General features: G+C 66.1%; 6 protein-coding genes across 6 annotated transcripts; 3 read left to right on the plus strand and 3 right to left on the minus strand.

The window, feature by feature from the left end:
• Positions 1-3,776: 3,776 nt before the first annotated feature.
• On the minus strand, positions 3,777-5,335 carry EMIHUDRAFT_113022 (hypothetical protein; the record flags this gene model as incomplete). The annotated part of the gene is made up of 4 exons (XM_005783269.1): positions 3,777-3,828; positions 3,909-4,040; positions 4,231-4,814; positions 5,000-5,335. 4 exons carry the CDS (start codon positions 5,333-5,335, stop codon positions 3,777-3,779), a joined length of 1,104 nt encoding a protein of 367 aa, XP_005783326.1.
• A 94-nt stretch (positions 5,336-5,429) lies between these two features.
• On the plus strand, positions 5,430-8,662 carry EMIHUDRAFT_456422 (hypothetical protein; the record flags this gene model as incomplete). The annotated part of the gene is made up of 3 exons (XM_005783270.1): positions 5,430-5,880; positions 5,949-5,976; positions 8,340-8,662. 3 exons carry the CDS (start codon positions 5,430-5,432, stop codon positions 8,563-8,565), a joined length of 705 nt encoding a protein of 234 aa, XP_005783327.1. The 3' UTR covers positions 8,566-8,662.
• Positions 8,663-10,225: 1,563 nt separating this feature from the next.
• On the minus strand, positions 10,226-11,097 carry EMIHUDRAFT_442331 (hypothetical protein). Its single transcript, XM_005783271.1, has one exon. The coding sequence runs from the start codon at positions 11,079-11,081 to the stop codon at positions 10,530-10,532; it is 552 nt and encodes a 183-aa protein (XP_005783328.1). The 5' UTR covers positions 11,082-11,097; the 3' UTR covers positions 10,226-10,529.
• A 611-nt stretch (positions 11,098-11,708) lies between these two features.
• Positions 11,709-13,269, plus strand: EMIHUDRAFT_442334 (hypothetical protein). The gene has a single exon (XM_005783272.1). It carries the CDS (start codon positions 11,786-11,788, stop codon positions 13,067-13,069), a length of 1,284 nt encoding a protein of 427 aa, XP_005783329.1. The 5' UTR covers positions 11,709-11,785; the 3' UTR covers positions 13,070-13,269.
• Positions 13,270-14,025: 756 nt separating this feature from the next.
• On the minus strand, positions 14,026-15,670 carry EMIHUDRAFT_232324 (hypothetical protein; the record flags this gene model as incomplete). Its single annotated transcript, XM_005783273.1, has 2 exons — positions 14,026-14,172; positions 14,288-15,670. 2 exons carry the CDS (start codon positions 15,668-15,670, stop codon positions 14,026-14,028), a joined length of 1,530 nt encoding a protein of 509 aa, XP_005783330.1.
• Positions 15,671-16,782: 1,112 nt separating this feature from the next.
• EMIHUDRAFT_456425 (hypothetical protein) lies at positions 16,783-17,954 on the plus strand (the record flags this gene model as incomplete). The annotated part of the gene is made up of 4 exons (XM_005783274.1): positions 16,783-17,178; positions 17,431-17,506; positions 17,573-17,629; positions 17,702-17,954. The coding sequence occupies 4 exons, from the start codon at positions 16,783-16,785 to the stop codon at positions 17,875-17,877; spliced, it is 705 nt and encodes a 234-aa protein (XP_005783331.1). The 3' UTR covers positions 17,878-17,954.
• Positions 17,955-18,091: the final 137 nt, after the last annotated feature.

Below are 18,091 nucleotides of genomic sequence, written 5' to 3' on the forward strand. Positions count from 1 at the left end.
CTCCACTCCTCTCCACTATTCCCCGCCCGCTGCCGCCCCGCTCGAGGAGTGCAGCGCAGTGCTTTGCGCTGCTTCGCCGCCGCTGCGCTCTGCTGCTGCGACGGCCGCCGACTCGCCGGCGCCCTGCGGGCAAGGGTCAGGGTTAGGGTCAGGGTTAGGGTTAGGGTTAGGGTCAGGGTTAGGGTCAGGGTCAGGGTTAGGGTTAGGGTTAGGGTTAGGGTCAGGGTTAGGGTCAGGGTTAGGGTTAGAGGCAAGGCGTCGTCGGGTGGGGAAAGGGCGCAGCCCTCTCCGCGCCTCTGGGGAGGCTGGAGGAGGGGGAAGGAGGCTGGAGGAGGCTGGAGGAGGGGGAGGAGGCTGGAGGAGGCTGGAGGAGGGGGAAGGAGGGGGAGGAGGGGAAGCGTCTAGGAAGCGTCTCGGAAGCGTCCCGGAAGTGTCCTAGCCTGCACCTCCTCGAGGACGGGCATGAGGGCGGAGAGGCGCTTGGTGGGGGAGAGCGAGGAGCGGCGCTCCGACTCGCCTGCGCCGGGCGAGGGGCGGGGCGGGGGGGGGGTGGGGGGCGGGGCGGAGGAGGCGGGAGGCGGGGCGGGGGAAGGCGGGACGGGGAGAGGGAGAGAGAGGGTGGGAAGGGGAGGGGCGGAGTGGGGGACGCAGGAGCAGCGGGTGGAACGGCAGCGAGGCGACTGGGCGGCGGCGGCGCGCGCGCTGCGGAGGTGGAGACGCGGGCGAAGGATCTCGATAGGACACTCTCCACAGCCGCCCCGGCCGCACCTTCCCTCGGCGCCGGTCCTCCGCCGGCGGCGCGGCGACGCTCAAAGGCGAGCCACATCTCGGCGCAGGCGGTGACCGCCTCCCTCGGCAGCGCGGCCAGTGCGGGCAGCCCGTACGAGCGCTGCAGCGCCCGTGCGATCATCGCGCGGCGAGGGCCATTCCGTCTCCACGACTTGTACAGCTGCTGAAGGAGGGCGGCGGCGGCGAGAGAGGCGACGATCCAGAGCCCGCGGAGGAGGTCGGAGACGGGGTCCGGCACCGGGTCGGGCTGCGGAGAGCGCTTCTCCCAGGGCGGCTTCCAGCCCATTGCGGAGCCAGAACCGGCAGGGAAGGTGTCCGTGTTGGCTGGCAATTAAAGAATTTGAATCTTTCGAGGTTAATCTCCTTTGGCCGCGTTGGGACCGGCAGGCGGCGGCGTCGCAGGACGAGGCAGAAGAGAACGACGCGACAGAGGAGGAAGTGACAAGGGAGAGACCGACGAGAGTGGGACGGCCGCGAGGTGGCATGAAGGTTGCAGCGAGAAGCGGCGAGAGACTGCGAAAAGAGATACGAAGAGGCAGACTCCCCAGGGTGGGCGACGGCTAGCGCACCACACTCCTCTCCTTAAAATCCCTGTGTGGTGGCGGCGTGCCGTTCTCCCATCCCTCCCTTGGGTTGTCTGTTTTCTTTCTTTCTTTTTTTTGGCCGCGTTGGGTAGCGAGGATTGGTGTGACGCGATCCACGCAGGCGTGTTTTCTGGCGGCCGACCGTCAGTGCACGGAGTTGCCCCTTCTCCGACTGCCCCGGCTAGTTCACGAGTTGGAGTTATGAAATGAACTCGGGGGCACGGGACGCGGCACAAACGGGGCACAAACGCCAGGCTACAAAGACGGGGAGGCACGTAGTGACGCAGGGGAGTCTAGGCGACGGCGGCGTCCTCCGACGCCGCGGCGAGCCTGAGCTCGGTCGCAATCTCTTCCGCCGCCGCGAGCTGCAGCGCGACTGACATGCTCACGAGTTTCGCGGGAGTGACCCCATGAAGGCTTCCTCAGTGGGTTAAAATTCTTTAGTGAGTTCGTTTTCTTGCCCTCAGGTGAGCGGCGCCGTCAGCCCAGTTTTGCTGCCCGAGCTGGCGGTGGGCGACCTGGCCGCGCTGCGAGCCTTCCTCTCCGGGCGGCAGACGCGTGGCACGTCGCTCGCGGCCCAGCTCGACGCGTGGCTCGACACCGAGAAGCAGGACACGCTGCTGACCTGGGCCGCTCGCCACGGGCAAGCCGAGGCGGTGCGGCTGCTGCTCGAGGGCGGCGCGAGCGTCGGGGCGACGAATGGCGGCGGCGCGTCGGCGCTGTTCATCGCGTGCCAGAACGGCCACCTCGAGGTCGCGCGGCTGCTCCAGCAGGCTGGCGCGGCAGTCAACCAAGCCAACAACAAGGGCTCCATGCCGCTGTTCATCGCGTGCCAGAACAACCGCCTCGAGTGCGCCCGGCTGCTCATCGAGGCGGGCGCGGCGAAGGACCAAGCCCGCAACGATGGCGTCACGCCGCTGCTCGACGCGTGCAAGCGGGGCCACGTCGAGATCGCCCGGCTGCTTCTCGAGGCGGGCGCGGCGAAGGACCAAGCCCGCAACAAAGGCGTCACGCCACTGCTCGTGGCATGCCACTTCGGCCACACCGAGGTCGTCAAGCTCCTCTCCTCCTACGGCGCCTCCCGCGCCGCAGTGCCGCGTTTTGGCACGCCCGAGGAGGTCGCAAACAGCCGCGGCCACGCCGACCTCGCCGCCTGGCTGGTCGCCAGCCGCGGCTGGACGCCGCTCGCGCACCTTGAGACCGCCGCCCGCGCTCTCTCCCTGCTGCGCAGCGGCGCAAGCCTGCACGAGGGCGGGCCGACGCCGCTGCAGCGCGCCGCGGGCGGCGAGGGCGAGGCGGCGGCGCTGATCCGGCGGGCGGCGGCGCCGTGGTCGCCGGCAAGCCACTCGCTCTTCCCCGCGGCGGCCCGCGCGCGGGCGGCGCTCCTCGTCGTCTCGCTCTACGAGATCCACGAGCGGCACCATCTCGACTCGGCAGGAAACACGAACGGCATCGCGGCGCGCGACTTTGTCACGTGCGTGCTGCGCTTCGCGATCACGCGCGAGACGGAGTAGAGGAGCGCTGCAGTGGCCCTGCTCTCACCTTGGAACTGCCGCGGCGGTGGCGTTACTGCTGCCTAGTCTGCTGGTAGGAACGGGCGGGCCACAGCTCTGGCTCTTGCAGCGCGGGTGGCTCGCGATCGGCGGGGGGCGGCGCCTCGGCTGCCGCGGTGGTGGGTGGACGACGGTGTTGCGATCAGCGGTGGCGGCGGGGCGCGCGGTCCTGCGTGCGCGTGGCGTGCGGTTGCGTGGGCAGGCGCCGCGGCGGCGGCGGCGCCACCGGGGATGGGCGGCAGCGGGTGGGGTGCGGGCGCAAGCAGACTAGAGTTCGACCGCTGAGCGCAGGCCCGTGACCGCTGTGCGCAGGCCCGAGGTTGAGAACGTCGACGGGGCATGCGGGTGGGCACGTCTATTTTGTGTGCAAACAGTACTTTTTGGTGTAGTGTCGGCACCTGGACATGCCCGTTCGACCACTCGACAGGATGCGCATCTCTCTCTGGAGCGGTGTCCGGAAGGCTGCTTCGGTGAGGCGGCAAGTAGAGCGCGCGCGCGAGAGAAAAGCCTGTGTGCTTGCGGTGCGCTCTCGAACCATGTGCAGGGAAATCTAAATACGACCTCACATTATGGATATACGCCCCTTGTGTGTTTTGACTCAAGTTCATGGATTGGTTCATGTGCCATGTGGCGGGGGGCTTGGGCGCCGCGCGCTCCTAGCCTCGTCGGACGTCGCCGCTGTGACGCGGAAACGACCCCGGCGGCCAGACCCCAAGAGACATCGAGGGACACGTACCTCACCACCGGCACCGGCACCGGCCGGCACCGGCGGGCTCCCTGCAGCGGGCTCCCCCGACGTCGACGTCGCGACCCCGTGCGCCGAAGATACGTTTGATACAGTGGTGTCGCGTCACCCGAGCGCCTGAACCTTGCCCGTTACGCCGTGAGGGTCCATCACGTACCTGCGCAAAGAGCCGACACACTGAGAGGCAGAAATGCGGGAAGGGAGGCGAGGCGTGCACGGTGAGCTGGCGCAGCGCACTTGACCGACTCGCCCTGGTCAAAGTTTTGGTAGCCCAGCGGGGCGTCGTCGAGGGAGATGATCTTAGCATTGACCGCCTCTGCGATACGGACCTTGTCGTGCATTATCGCGTTCATCAGAGGCCGATGGTACCTGGGATGAGGAGGGCTTGATAGAGTTCTTTTGGTGGGCGGAGAGGGCGGGGGTGAGCTGGGAGGCGGAGTTTCAGATGGGGGGCTAGAAGGCGGCTGCGAGGGCGGCGGAGGATAGGGTGGAGGTGGTGAGGGAGGCGGTGGGCTCGGCGGGGGTGGCAAGGGTGGAGGCATACTTCATGACTGGGCACTGCCCCGTGTGCATCGACGCGCTCTTGGACCACGCCAGCCCAAAGGTCATGTTTAGCGAGCCGAGCTGCGCAGCCTCCGTTGAGGCGCCCGGGTCCTCCGTCACGTACAGGCCCGGGATTCCGATCTGGCCGCCCTCGCGAATGATGCCCATACAGTCGTTGAGCACCTGAGCCGGCTTCTCGCCGCCCGATGCGCCCGAGCCTCGCGCCTCGAAGCCCACGCAATCGATGGCGCAGTCCACGTCTGGCGAGCCGGTGATGGCGTGGATCTTGTGCGCAAGATCACCGTCGCTCGTGATGTCGATCGTCTCGCAGCCGAAGGAGCGAGCCTGCGCCAGCCTCGTTGGGATTGCGTCCCCGACAATCACGCACGCCGCGCCCAGCAGGTGGCACGAGGCGGCACAAGCGAGGCCAACGGGGCCGGCGCCGGCGACATAGACGATGGAGCCGGGCTCGACGCCCGCCTGCTTGGCACCGTGGAAGCCGGTTGGGAAAATGTCCGACAGCAGCGTCAGGTCGGCAATCTTCTCCATCGCGCGGTCCTTGTCGGGGAACTTCAGCAGGTTGAAGTCGGCATAGGGCACCTGTATGCGCAGGAATTTAATGGGGGTAAACAGAGGTCGTCTCACCGCATTCACCGCCGCCGCCCTCGCCGCCGCCCTCGCCGCCGCCCTCGCCGCCGCCCTCGCCGCCGCCAAGCCCACGCCCCCGCCGCTTGTGTGACGGAGTGTCCGCCGCTTCGAGCGAGGGAGCGGATCGGGGCACGCACCATCACATACTCTGCCTGCCCTCCCACCCAGCCTCCCATGTCGACGTAGCCGAACGCGGCTCCGGCGCGGGCGGGGTTCACGAACAGGCAGACACCCGTGTCGCCCCGCTTGCACGCGGGGCACCGGCCGCAGGCAATGTTGAACGGAACCGAGCAAAGGTCGCCCTCCTTCATGAACTCGACGTCGCGGCCGACCTCGACAATCTCGCCAGTGATCTCGTGGCCGAGCACCATGTAGCCGCCCGGGAGCGAGGTGCGCCCTCGCACCATGTGCTGATCCGAGCCGCAGATGTTGGTCGTCACGACCTTGCGGTGACGAGAGGGAGACGGGGTCATGCGGTGCCACTGCACGCCCGGGGTTTCTGCACCGAACGATCTTACTTTCGCTATCGAAAGTGTTGATCTATAACAAAACGAGTGCATCCCTCCAATGCTCTTCCTGACGGCAGTCTCTGCGATCTGCTATCGTCAGCACCCGAGTCTCCCGGCCACCCGCACGCCGCGCCGCGCCGCCGCCTCCCTCTCAGCTCTCCCACCGCCGGACTACATGAGCGACGCGGCGCTCAAGGCTGAGCTTCGAGCGCGTGGCCAATCCGCGAAGGCGCTTGGCGACGCGCAAGCCGCCTGGCGCGCCGTCCTCATTCGCCATCTCCTCGCCGCACGCACTGACGATGCCGCAGCGGCGCAGCCAGCGGCTGGGAAGGAGAGGCGCCCTCCGACGATCGAGGGCGCAGCGGCGCGTGGGGCGGCCAGAGGCGGCGCCTCCTTCTCATTTCTGCGGCCGACTCCCGCCGCGGCGCCTCCTGTGGGTGGAGAGTCGCCTCTCGCTGCGCCCGAGTCGCTGTCCGAGCGAGCAATCAAGGCGGAGCTCGACGAGCGCGGTGTCGCCTGGCGTGGGCGTCTTCAGAACTGTCTAGGAACCTTCTGGGAACCGTCTGGACCCTTCTAGGTGTCGCCTGGCGTGGCGTCTTCCCCATGTTTCGTGAGGATCTCATCAAGACGCTGACGAGGGCGCGCGCCAGACAAGCGGAGGCTGCGGCTGCGGCGACAGCACACGCGGCGGCGGCCGCGGCCGCGGCGGCGGCGGGCGGGGCGGAGGTGGCTGCGGTCAGGGCGGGAGGACGGAGTGGGGCGCTGCCGGAGGAGGAGGGGGCGCTGTCGCGTCGGGCACTCGAGGTGTGCTGAATACCGCACACCGGGCGGGGGCACGCACGCGGCCTTCCCTACCCGAGATTACCCGAGATTACCCGAGATTACCCGAGATTACCCGAGATTAACACGGGCGGGGGCACGCACTTGCTGCTCCCTCGGGGCGAGGGACAGCAGCCACACTCCACGCACGCACGCACGCACGCACGCACGCACGCTCCCGTGGCGACGGCCGACACCCGCGCAGTGCGCAGCCCACTGGCTCACCAACAAGTCGTGAGCTGGTACTACCGACTGCTCGCGCGGGGGCTAGCACGCACGCACGCGTGGCGAGACGGCTCGGGGGCCTCTGCCTGGTACAGCCCCAGCCTACCCCGCGTCAGCTCTCGAGGTTTCTCGAGAGCCAGCCGCTCAGTGTACGGACTCTGTGTCACACCGGGCGGCGAGGAGGGGCGGCAGCAGTAGCAGACGGCCGAGGGGCTAGCACCGAAACACCCGCCTTCTACGACCCCTTCTAGGAAGGCCCTTCTACGAGCCTCCTAGGACCCTTCTACGACCCCTTCTAGGAGCCTTCCTAGGAACCTTCTAGGAACCTTCTAGGAACCTTCTAGGTGTACGCCGCCGACCAGAGCGCCCGGCGGGAGCTCCGTACCTTCAGGTCGCTTCTAGGAACCTTCTAGGAACCTTCTAGGAACCTTCTAGGAACCTTCAAGGGAACCTTCTAGAGCTCCGCACCTTCAGGTAAACTTCCCATGTCATGGCAGCTTCCTTCATGGAGATGTCTTTACTTGTGTGTCTCGCGCCTTGGGGGGGGGAGCGGAAAGGAGGAACCTCTTCCCAAGAGTACCCTTTCCCTCATGCTTCCCTTCCCTTGCCTAGCGGTGAGCTCGTGGCTTAGCACATTCGAGGTTCGCCATCGTTCCCATGACCCAACCCGCGATCGCTTCAGCGGCTCGAATGCCTTCGCGAACCGGGCGCGCGAGCAGCTGGCGGACGCGCAGAGGGAGGCGCGCCGAGACAGACACACACACACACACACACACACACACACACACACACACACACACACCGCACGCTGCGCACGCGCCGCACCCCCCCCCCCACACACACACACCTCGCCCACGCGCACCGGGCCTTGCACCTTTGATGAATGCCGTGCCGGCTCCTGCCGTCCAGACGTGGAGTCGCGAGGGACTAGCCTGGCCCTCGCCCCGCCACCTCACCCCACCTCACCCCCACCGCACCCTCGCCCTGCGCCAGGCGAGCCTCTCATTCACCGACGAGGAGCGGCTCAAGGAGGGACTCAAGAGCCTAGGCCCACTCTCCCCCACCCCCAAACCCCAAACCCCACAACCTCTACCCTAACCCCCACCCCTACCCGGACCCCAACCCCACCCCTTCCCCTAACCTCAACCCCCACCCCACCCCAAACCCCAGCCCCGAACCCCAGCCCCAAACCCAACTCCCGCCCCTAGCCCTAGCCCCCCCCCCCCCAACCCTCATCCCCCCCTAACCCCAACCCCCCTACCCCTACCCCACCCCCCCCCTAACCCCAACCCCCCCCCCTAACCCCAACCCCCCACCCCACCAGGCGTGGTGCCTCCAGCAGCGGAGCGGGCAGAGCTGGCGGCCGAGCTGCTGCGCTCCGAGGCGGACGCGTGCTAACCTCGGATAATCTCGGGTAATCTCGGATAATCTCGGGTAATCTTGGGTAATCTCGGGTAATCTCAATCTCGGGTAATCTCGAGCTGCTGCGCTCCGAGGCGGACGCGTGGACGCTCTGCATGGGGTTGCCGGCCCCTAGAAGCGGAATATCTCCCCATATCTCCCCATATCTCCCCATATCTCCCCATTTCTCGGGCCCCTCGAAGCGGAAGACGCACTCTTGTGACCAACTTCGCGCTCGAGAGAGAGAGGGCCGCGTGCTCAGCTGCGTCCCGCTGTACCCAGCTCTATTCCGCCGTATTCAGACGTAGTCAGCGGTCTTCGCCCCCCCCCTCGTACTCACGCGGGGCTCGGAGTATTCTGCACGAGACCGAACTCCCGTCCCCCGGACGGCATGAGGTTACCCCCGAGATTACCCGAGATCACCCGAGATTACCCGAGATACCCCGAGATTACCCGAGATACCCCGAGATTACCCGAGATACCCCGAGATTACCCGAGATTACCCGAGATCACCCGAGAGTAGGCTGCCCGCCCTGGACGGCATGAGCGAGGAGCAGCTCGCCGCGGAGATCGAGGGGCTGCGCGAAAGGCCGCCTGCTGCCGGCGCTGCCGGCACTGCCGGCGGGGAGGGCCGCGGGGAGGGGGCGCCGCTGCCTGCCGAGGCCGCTGCAACCTCCGGAAGGCCGGCGCTCGAGGCGGCGCTGCTGCGCGCCCGCGCGGACCGGTGGCGCAGGGTGGGCTACTCGTAGCGCTTATGGCTCTACTAACTAGCGGTATGTCGTATGTGCGGCCCGGGGGGGCGGCGCCAGGTGGTTTCATGAAAGCGCTTGAGCGCGCATGCTCTGACGACTGACCTTTTTCCTGCCGCATAGAAGAGAATCAACTTTTGTGTGTGTCCTCGCGCTGCGCCTGCGCCGTGTGCTGCGATCACGATGTGCGAAGCGGCAAGCTTGCACGACCATCACAGTGTAAAACACGCACCCGGACCCGCGCGCCGCGGCGTAGGTCGCACCCGCGGCGCAATATTCCACAATAATGCGCACTGATAGAGAGGAAGATGGAGCATGTAGAACATGCGGAGTTCAGCCGCCACTCCTTACCGCCACTCCCCCAGCTCGAGCACCGCGCGCGACGTCCGGAAACCAACCGAAGACGCCGCGGCGGCTCGGCTGGGACTGGCATCACCGGCATCAGGCCTGATGAGGGAGGTTGAGCCGTCTCAGGAGGTGTGGGCAGCCCGGCTGGCGGAGCGCTCTCGCCTGTGAGTCCCGTGTGTTGCTCCCGTGTGTTGCTCCCGTGTGTTGCTCCCGTGTGTTGCTCCCGTGTGTAGCTCCCGTGTGTTGCTCCCGTGTGTTGCTCCCGTGTGGCCGCTGGCTCTGACTCTCGTTCTCGCTAGCGTCCCTACTCTCTTAGCAGCGCCAGGCTGTCTCTCCCATCGCCTGCAGCATCTCCCCATCTCTCCCCATCTCCCCATCTCTCCCCATCTCTCCCCATCTCTCCCCATCTCTCCCCGTCTCTCCCCCTCTCTCCTGGGCAGGGGCATGGGCAGGGAAATGGGCAGAGATGGGCAGAGAGTCCGACTCTAGCAGCGCCAGCCCTGCGTGCTGAATACGCCAACCTCAGGGCACGAATACGGTACTGTGCAGCTTACTCAGAGCACCGCGTGAAGACAACGGAGAGGAATGCGGGTGAGTACAGCGGAACACGTGGCCCTCTCGAGCGCTAGCTGGGAGGCATGAATACGTGTTCCGACTCGAGAGCGTCCCGCCAGACCGCCTCGCGTCCTGTCGCTGCCCCAAACTGCTCTCCCAATCTGTCTATGTCCCTGGCCTGGGCAGCCCGGGCAGCAGCGCGGTGCGGAGCCGGTGGTAGCAAGCATGCGCAACGCCCGACAGGCTCCCGAGGCCGCCGCCCTCCGCCGCCTCGCGCTCGCTCTGCCCGCCGCCGCCGCCGCCGCCGCCGCCGCCGCCGCCGCCGCCGCCGCCGCCGCCGCCGCCGCCGCCGCCGCCGCCGCCCGTGAGCAGCTCGCCGCACGCCTCGGTGGGAAGCTGGAGATCGGCCAGCTCGAGCGTCTGAAGCACGCGGCTCGCCTGCGGTGTGAACGGCGTCTCTTCACACCTCTTGCCGTGAGCAGCTCGGGCGCGGAAGAGGCGCCGCTCGCGGGAAGGAGAGGAGAGCTGGAGGAGGCGGAGGAGGAGGAGGAGGAGGAGGAGGAGGAGGAGGAGGAGGAGGAGGAGGGCGGGGGGAGGAGGAGGAGGAGGAGGAGAGGAGAGGGAGAGGAGAGAAGGCTATTGTGAAGCATGTCGGCTAGACCTCACCGACGGAGAGTGGCCGACGTACTCGAAGGCCTAGAAGGCTCCAGACGGTTCCTGGAAGGTTCCTAGACAGTTCCGGAAGAGAGACCCACGAGCTCGAAGGCCTAGAAGGCTCCAGACGCTTCCTAGAAGGTTCCTAGACAGTTCCGGAAGAGAGACCCACGAGCTCGAAGGCCTAGAAGGCTCCAGACGGTTCCTAGAAGGTTCCTAGACAGTTCCGGAAGAGAGACCCACGAGCTCGAAGGCCTAGAAGGCTCCAGACGCTTCCTAGAAGGTTCCTAGAAAGTTCCAGAAGAGAGACCCACGAGCTCGAAGGCCTGCGTTGCGTCGCGGCCGGCGGAGGCGCGGAGCACATTTGGGTCGCCTGTTCCACAGCGTCGAGATGTGAAGAGACCCGTTCACACCGGTCGGCGTGCTCTCAGCAGGCGAACGCCAGGGTGCTCTAGCATGTACTCTGTCGCGTCGTACACTCGCCCGTGAATGCAGAGCAGCAGCCGCCCGTGCCCGCCCGGCTCCATCCACGACCGCCGGAAGCTGCGGTAGTGCAGCCTCCAGCAGGCGCCCCCTCTTCCGCGGGCGGGCAGCTGGCGCACGGGCGGCAGCGGCATCTCCCCGCGGAAGAGGAGGCGGGCCACGGGTTCAAAGCGGCGCCGGAAGGCGCCTTCCCAGTGCGCGCCGTCGTCGAGAGCCGCGCGGAGGTGCCTTGCAGCAGTGGTAAGATCATCGTCGGCGGCAGTGGCGGCGGCTAGGGTGCCGATGCTGTGCCTGCAGACTGCGCCGAGCACGAGGAGCTCCGGCGCGGAGACGTTCTCGAGGACGGATGCGAAGCAGTCGTCGGTCAAGGAGAGGAGGGAGAGAGGCTCATTGGCCGGGGAGGGCGGACGTGACAGCAGAGAGCAAATCAACGAGCCCGACAGAGGTGCTGGTTTTCCATCGCTCGCTTGGTACATCCCGCCTCAGAATGCGCGCACGATGGGATGGGATCACAGAAAAAGAATTAACGGTCGTTTTATTACCCAAAAGCTAGGCTACACAACGCCCTCTATGTTGGGTCAAGGCGGGCGCCTAGAAGAAAGCGCCGCCCCCCGAGGGGGAATCCCACCCGTACCCCGAGCCCCCGTCGAAGAGCGCGTCGAAAGCGTCGTCGCCTTCGTCGTACTCCTCCGCGTCAAAGCACCGCGCTCGGACTCGGTTGACGGCCACCCAAGTGCTTGGCTCGTGCCAAGCCGACCGGCAGGCGATTCCCACTCACTGCTAGGCTAATCTCGGGCTGTCCGGCGTCAGTGTGGTGCCGTGAGGGGCGCCGCCCCCAAAACTACGACTATTAGTACCGAGCGGGGGCAGTGCATTTAATTCTGTCAAAAATCCAAATCTGCTCCGTGGAGCTTATTGGGCTAGGATCATACGTCCGGGAGGCCCCCCATGCGTGCCGTAACGATCGACAGCGATCTGGCTACTCTGTTCACGTTCACACCTCGTAAACCCCCCATAACGCGACTATCGAATTCTTGCTTGCACGCCAAGCTGCCTGAATCCACGCAAAGGCGAGCTCTACCTGGTCATGTCGCTCGTGTGGGCCGGGAGCTTTATCACGGAGGCTCCCACACTCGGATGGATCTCCCAGAAGGTTGATGGCTCATACGCCGCGCCGAGCATGAGGATGGCCGTCCTCGAGCTCAACGGGACCACGGTCGCGGCTCTTGAAGACGCACGCAGCCGGGCAGAGCTGCTGCTCAGTTCGACGTGCGACGAGCGTCACGACGGCGATACGTTGCGCGCCGAAGCGTGCAGCGACCTCATCTTTGACGAGGGAGTCTGGCAGACCACGTACCGCATGGCAGTTCCGGGGCGGCAGTTCGGCGTCTTCGCAGACAATCTGCCTATCACGTTTGAGCAGGACTCGCACTACCTCAAGACGCTCGACGGCGCGAACCTCGAGCCGATTGCCGAGCTTCCAGAGGCGCCGGACGACCCTATTCCGTGGGCGGAGGGCATCGGCGCCGCTTTTGCTGTCAACTGCATCACCTTTTCCGGCGTTGTCTTCTTGGGGCCCGGCCTGCGCAAGCTATATCACCGGCACGAGCGCCGCTTCCTGATAATCATGTCGGCCTTCGCCGCGGGCGCGCTCCTCGCCGCCGCCTTCTACCTAATCCTCTTCGAGGCGACCCACCTCGTCGGCACCTCCAGCAAAGACGAGTCGGTTGTCACCGCCCGCTGGGGCTCAATGGTACTGCTCGGTTTCATAGCGCCCTCACTCTTCGAACTGGCCGTCCAGCTCCTTCGCTTCGTCCTGGCCGCCAGCTCCGTCAGCGAAGGCGCTTCACGCCGCTCGCCCTCCCAAGACCCGGCTGGCCTACTGTCCACCTGCTGTTGCCGCAAGGTGGAGGCAAACGACCCGTGCCCGGTGGAACCGAAGTCCATCACCGTCGCCGACCCCACGAACCGAATTCGCGTCTTGAGCGGCGTTCTCATCGGCGACCTGATGCACAACTTTTGCGACGGCATCTTCATGGCCACTGGTTTCCGCTACTGCGGCAGCTCTCTGGCTTGGAGCATTGCCACCGCGACCATCTTCCACGAGATTGCGCAGGAGCTCTCCGACTTCCTCATCCTGACGAACTCCGCTCAGGGCGGCCTCAAGGTGCCTCTCGCCCTCCTCCTCAACTTCGTCTCCGGCACGGGCGTGCTGTGGGGCACCGTCCTCATCTTTTCGGTGTCCATTGACGACGCTGCTGTGGGCATGCTCCTCGCCTTTGGCGGCGGCGTCTACCTCCAAGTTGGCGCGGCGGAGTGCATGCCCCGCGTGTACGAGGGCGTGCAAAGCGCCGCCGAGCGTGTCTTCTGCCTCGCCGCCTTTTGCGTGGGCACCGTGGCAATCGGTCTCGTGCTTCTCGACCATCAGCACTGCAGCACCGCTGGTGCGGGGCACGGCCACTGACCCGGAGCTGGCCTGGGGGGGATTGCGGGGCCGCGGTGGGTGGGGGACATAATCTTCTGCTACGGTGGGGGTCTGGCGCAGCGGGCACGGGGGAGGAGGCTAGCCCCTCATGAGCAACGGGGGTGGCTAGCCCGGCGGTGGCGCACGGGCCTCGCAACCTCGTTCGTGGGGTAAGGTAAGGTAAGATCTGCATGCACATCATGAAGGAGCGCATCAACACTACAAAACACAATGAGGGCGTACTACCCTACCCACCCTGGATCTGGTCCCGGTGGCGGTGCCGATGTGAAGGAGCGCCTCGTCACCGGGTGCCCACAGGACCCAAAAAAGAAAAGGAAAAAGAAAAGGGCCACCCCCGATCGCAGCACTTCGTGTTGGAGAGTCGAGATATTGAGAGTGTGACTAGGAGGGTGGGACGCTGAGGATTCTCAAAGGTATACCCTTGGAATGGCCGGATCCAGCCTTAAAAGTACGAGATCGCGCGCGCTTCGCGCACAGCACCGCCTGTTCTCCGCGGCTGAGTGATGACGCGTGCCGTGTACCAGTAAAATTGGGCGCGCGCGGCGCGACGGCGCCCGCGAGGGAAGGCGCGGGCGCAGCGGCCGCCGGCGGCCGTGCCGCCCGCCAGCCGGCGCAGCAGCGGCCAGCGCAGCGGCCGCCGGCGCAGCAGCCAGAGCAGCCGGTGCGCGCCTTGCGAGGCGAGTACTGCCGTCCGGCAGCCTTGAGGCGGCCGGGCGGCAGTACTCGTTCGAACTTTGCGAGCCGTGCGCGCGCCGAAGCGCCCGCGGCGCGCGCCCGCCCGGCTGCCAGTAGGAGGCGGCGCAATATGGCCTATAGTACAGCCCTTGAGGAGGAGGAAGAGGCTGGCTGGCAGTGCTGTATGCCGCCGAGGGACCGGCCGTGCGAAAATCCCCACCCCATTTGTTGAACCTCTCTTTTTCTCTCACATACAAACATCACGATTGCTGGGAGCAACTGCCAGCGTACTCCCCTAGCTCGCAGAGCCACGCCCCGCTTTGCCCGTTCTCGCTTACGTCGATATAGCCCCCGACGGAGGCGAGGTGAGGCAACCTGAGGGAAGCTAGCTGGACGTTGCCAGTTACCTGCGAGACAGCACCCAGCTTTGAAGAAGAGAGGGGGCTTCCTTGGCCTGACTGTTCAAGTGTGCGGTGTGGGATCCCGGATCGAGTGCCTAGGTGCGGTGCATGTGCGACGCACCGTGATGCCGCCCCGAACGGTCCCGAGGCTGCCCATCTTAATCACTTCCAGCTGCGGATTCTCTCGCACGGAGAGCGGCCCCGATACAGTGGCAAGCCGGTCCAAGGTCAGCGAGGAGATCTCCGAGTTGAAACGCACGATGACGCCGCGCGACACGGCGGTGAGGTCGGGCAGTCGGACGGCGCCACCGCCCTCAACGTAGAGATACGACTGCGACACGACGGCACATCCGGCGTCCCTCGCCTCAGCGTCGGTCCAAGCCTCGCCGGGGTACGCAGCACCCGCGGGCTGGTTGGCGAGGCTGCAGATTCCGGCCGCCATGATCTCGCTCTTGTTGCTGGGAGGGACGTAGCCGAAGTGAACAGCGACGCGTCCCGCTGGCAGCTGCAGGGCGCGACGTGCCGTGGCGACGCCATAGTTGGCGTACTCCGCCTTGCTCCACACCGCATAGTTGAGGGCGTCGATCCATCGCATGGCTGGTGCTGTCGAGGGGACCATATCACCAAGGGCACGATTGAAGAGGCTCTGCTCCCACTCGCAGGAGCGCTGTAGCTTGACGAGGAAATGCTCGAAGAATTTGACCGCTGGCTGGGTCGGCTGGGCCATCCAGAGCCCCGTGCTCTGGCATGCGGGCGCGTCGTACCAGTCGACACCGCACCGCGTCGCGTTGCGGCGCAGCGGATCGCTCGGGTCCTCCGCGCCTAGATCATCGCTCAGCCCCTGCAGGGAGTGTTGCAAACTCATCCGCTCGAACGGGTTGGCGGCAATTGCCACGTCCAAGTCAGCAAAGAACACGATGTGGCCTCGACGCAAGTAGTGCAGCGCGTACCAGAACTTTGCGTCCACTGCCACAGTACGGTCCCCAGAACGGTCGGCGTCTGGGTGCGCCCACCTCCGCCGCGAGTGGAGCACGCCGCAGTAGCCGTGGAGCCTATCCTGCCTGCACGGCAGCCCCGCTGCGCGAAGGTGGATGCAGGTCTGCATTTTGGAGTCAACACCAATGAGAGTCGGCTCGACGGCGACAGCACGCGCCCGCTCCACAAAGTGCCTCACCATGTCGATGATGCCCTGCTGCCGCGCAGTGAAAGAGGACCGATTCTCTGCTTCTTGCAGTCCGGGGAGCGTGACCGTTGCCAACAGCAGACAAGAGGGGTGCCTCTTGCCGCGTGGCCGGTAGAGAATCGGGGAGGGGACGCCCGCGCTGCCAATTCCACTGCACGGGCCCAGACCGCTTGGGAGCGGTTTGCAGCAGCAGTATCGGCAGCAGGGAGGAGCTCGGTTTGCCTGTGCTCGAGGCACCGGCGCTGGTGTGATTCTCGCCTGGAAGGCTGCGGGCGCTGCGTCGTCCGGCACCCAGCGGCGCAGACCTTTACTCCAGGGCATCGCCCATCGCCGTCATACGTCGGGGAGCTCGTTCCCGAGTTCTTCGGCTCGCTTGCTGTCGAAATTGGAGTAGATTACGCGGGCTTTTCGATGTTTTTCGCCGATTCTTCGCCGTTCACAGCCAGCCACAGGAAACCTGCCCACGGTTCCCTGGGGTCGCCTCGTGAATAAAAGAAAGAGGGGGAAGTTGTGTCGCCAGCAACAGGCATCTAAGCGTGAGGGCAGCAGCGCTCAGTGCGTGCGTGGCTAGGAGATTCCTATTGAGGCGTTCGTTGTGCCGCACTCTGCCCACAGGCGACCCTCCCCCAGCAGCCACTTAGGCTTGGGGTGATCGAACGACCACTCGCGGATCGCGAGCTGGAGCGGACACTTGTGCTCCATCGCCGCCTTGTCGGGCGATACGCCCTCCTCCCGCGCCTGCCGCACAGCCGCCCACGGCCGCACTCGCCCACCACCGAGCATCGCCACCGCAGGGCCGACCACGTCCATGTACTCCATGCGAGCGCCCGCCTACTCACAGCGCATGCAGATGCGCATATGGCCGTGCCCGTGCAAGTGCGCCTCCTCGCAGGCTCAGGCGCGATCAGTCACGGGACGACCGACGGAAGCCAGATAAGCCACAAAACTCGCTCTCGCAGAGCAGGTTTTCACCGATTTGCTGTGGGCGTTGGCTGAAAATAGCACTAGTTAAGGGCCAAGTCAAGCGAAAATCGGCCCAACGAAAACAGCACTAGTTAAGGGCAAAAACCGATTTGCTGTGGGGGGCGTGACGAGCGCTCGCGGAACTGGTCCGCGGCGCCCGCCAGGGGCGTGCGCGAGACAGGGCTCGAAGCCCTTTTCTGTGAGCAGGGATTCCCTCCCGGCGGGGGTTGTGGCGGAGAGCCGGCATGGGAATCGCCGGCCCCCACCGGTCTGTATCGCGCGCCTTGCGGGGGGGGCGCGGAAAAGAGGAACCTCTTAGCCCATCGCCACGGCGCTGCATGCAGCGCCGGGCGACGACGGCCGCATGGTTCACATCCTGACTTCCCTAGAGCTCTAGCCACCCGCGGCCGCTCTCCATCCGACGCGCGTCGCTGGGCGCGCCTCCTACTCGCAAAATCTTTTGCGCAGAAATGCTGTGCGTTCTGCTTGGCTCGCTGCGCCCATCGCACGCGCCCTCGCGTGCCTGCCCTCCTGCCGCGTCGCTCGTGCTCTCTGATGAGGGCGACTGGCTCGCGGCGAGCAAGCCGGCCGGAATCACCGTACACGAAGGCAGCGACAGCCTGCTGGCGGCGCTCCGTGCTGACGGTTACGGCGAGCTGCTGCCTGTCCATCGCCTCGACCGCGACACGTCCGGCGTGCTGCTGCTGGCAAAGCGGCCCGAGGCGGCGGCGGCGCTTCAGGCAGCTCTGGCGGAGACGGCCGTGAAGCAGTACCGCGGTGTGCTGGTGGGAGTTCCGCCGGCGAGGCGCGGCAGATGGGCGGGCGCACTCTCCAACCGCGCCGAGGGCCGACGCAACCCTCGCGGGGTGGCGGCGGAGCGGGCGAGACGTAGCCGCGAACAGCAGAGCCGAGAACGAGCTGCGAGGGCCGAACCTTCCCCGAGCCTCCCCAAAACCTTCCCCGAGCCTTCCCCGAGCCTTCCCCGAGCCTTCCCCGAGCCTTCCCCGAGCCGTGCCTGGACCTTCGCAGCCCTCTCGTAGGTGAGTGCAGAGACGGAGTATGGCCTCGTGAGAACCTTCCCCGAACCTTCCCCGAACCTTCCCCGAACCTTCCCGTAGGTGAGTGCAGAGACGGCCTACGACCTCGTGAGCGACAACGGCTTCCTCGCCAGCGCCGACCTCACGCTCGCCGTCGGTGGGCGAGATTGGCAGCCGGGATCGGATCGAGCTGCCACAAGCGAGCAACACGCGCTGTGAATAGGTGGCCGCACGCATCAGATCCGGAGGCACGCTGCTTCGGCCGGAAGCCCGATCTTTGGCGGCCGCCGGCTACGGCGGCCCACCGAGGTGTGGGGAGACCCTGTTTACCCAGATTGGGGTGCGAAAACAGGCGACCGCCGCTACGGCAACCCGCGGCGCAACGCGCAGCTGCAGGAGCGGTACGGCTTTGACGGCATGGCGCTGCACGCGTCGCTGTTGCGGCTCGTGGTGGACGGCGTGGCGTTCGAGTTCGAGGCGCCGCTGCCGGCCTCGTGGAGCGCGCTGGGGGCGCTCGACGGCAGTTAATCTTAATGGAGGTTTCGCGTGGACAGAGCGGCAAACGTGTTTTTTACACAGCCACTAATTCATTCCGTAGACAACGCCCACACCCGTATCTCTCATATACACACTCACACACGTTTGGCCCCGCGGGTTTTGGTTGCCCCCCCCCCCCCCCCCTCCCAGCCAGAATTTGGCAGCCAGCCCCCTGCTAGCTAAGCTAAGGTAAGGTAAGGTAAGG

Source organism: Emiliania huxleyi (assembly GCF_000372725.1).
Source record: "Emiliania huxleyi CCMP1516 chromosome Unknown EMIHUscaffold_180, whole genome shotgun sequence".
Classification (NCBI taxonomy): Eukaryota; Haptophyta; order Isochrysidales; family Noelaerhabdaceae; genus Emiliania; species Emiliania huxleyi.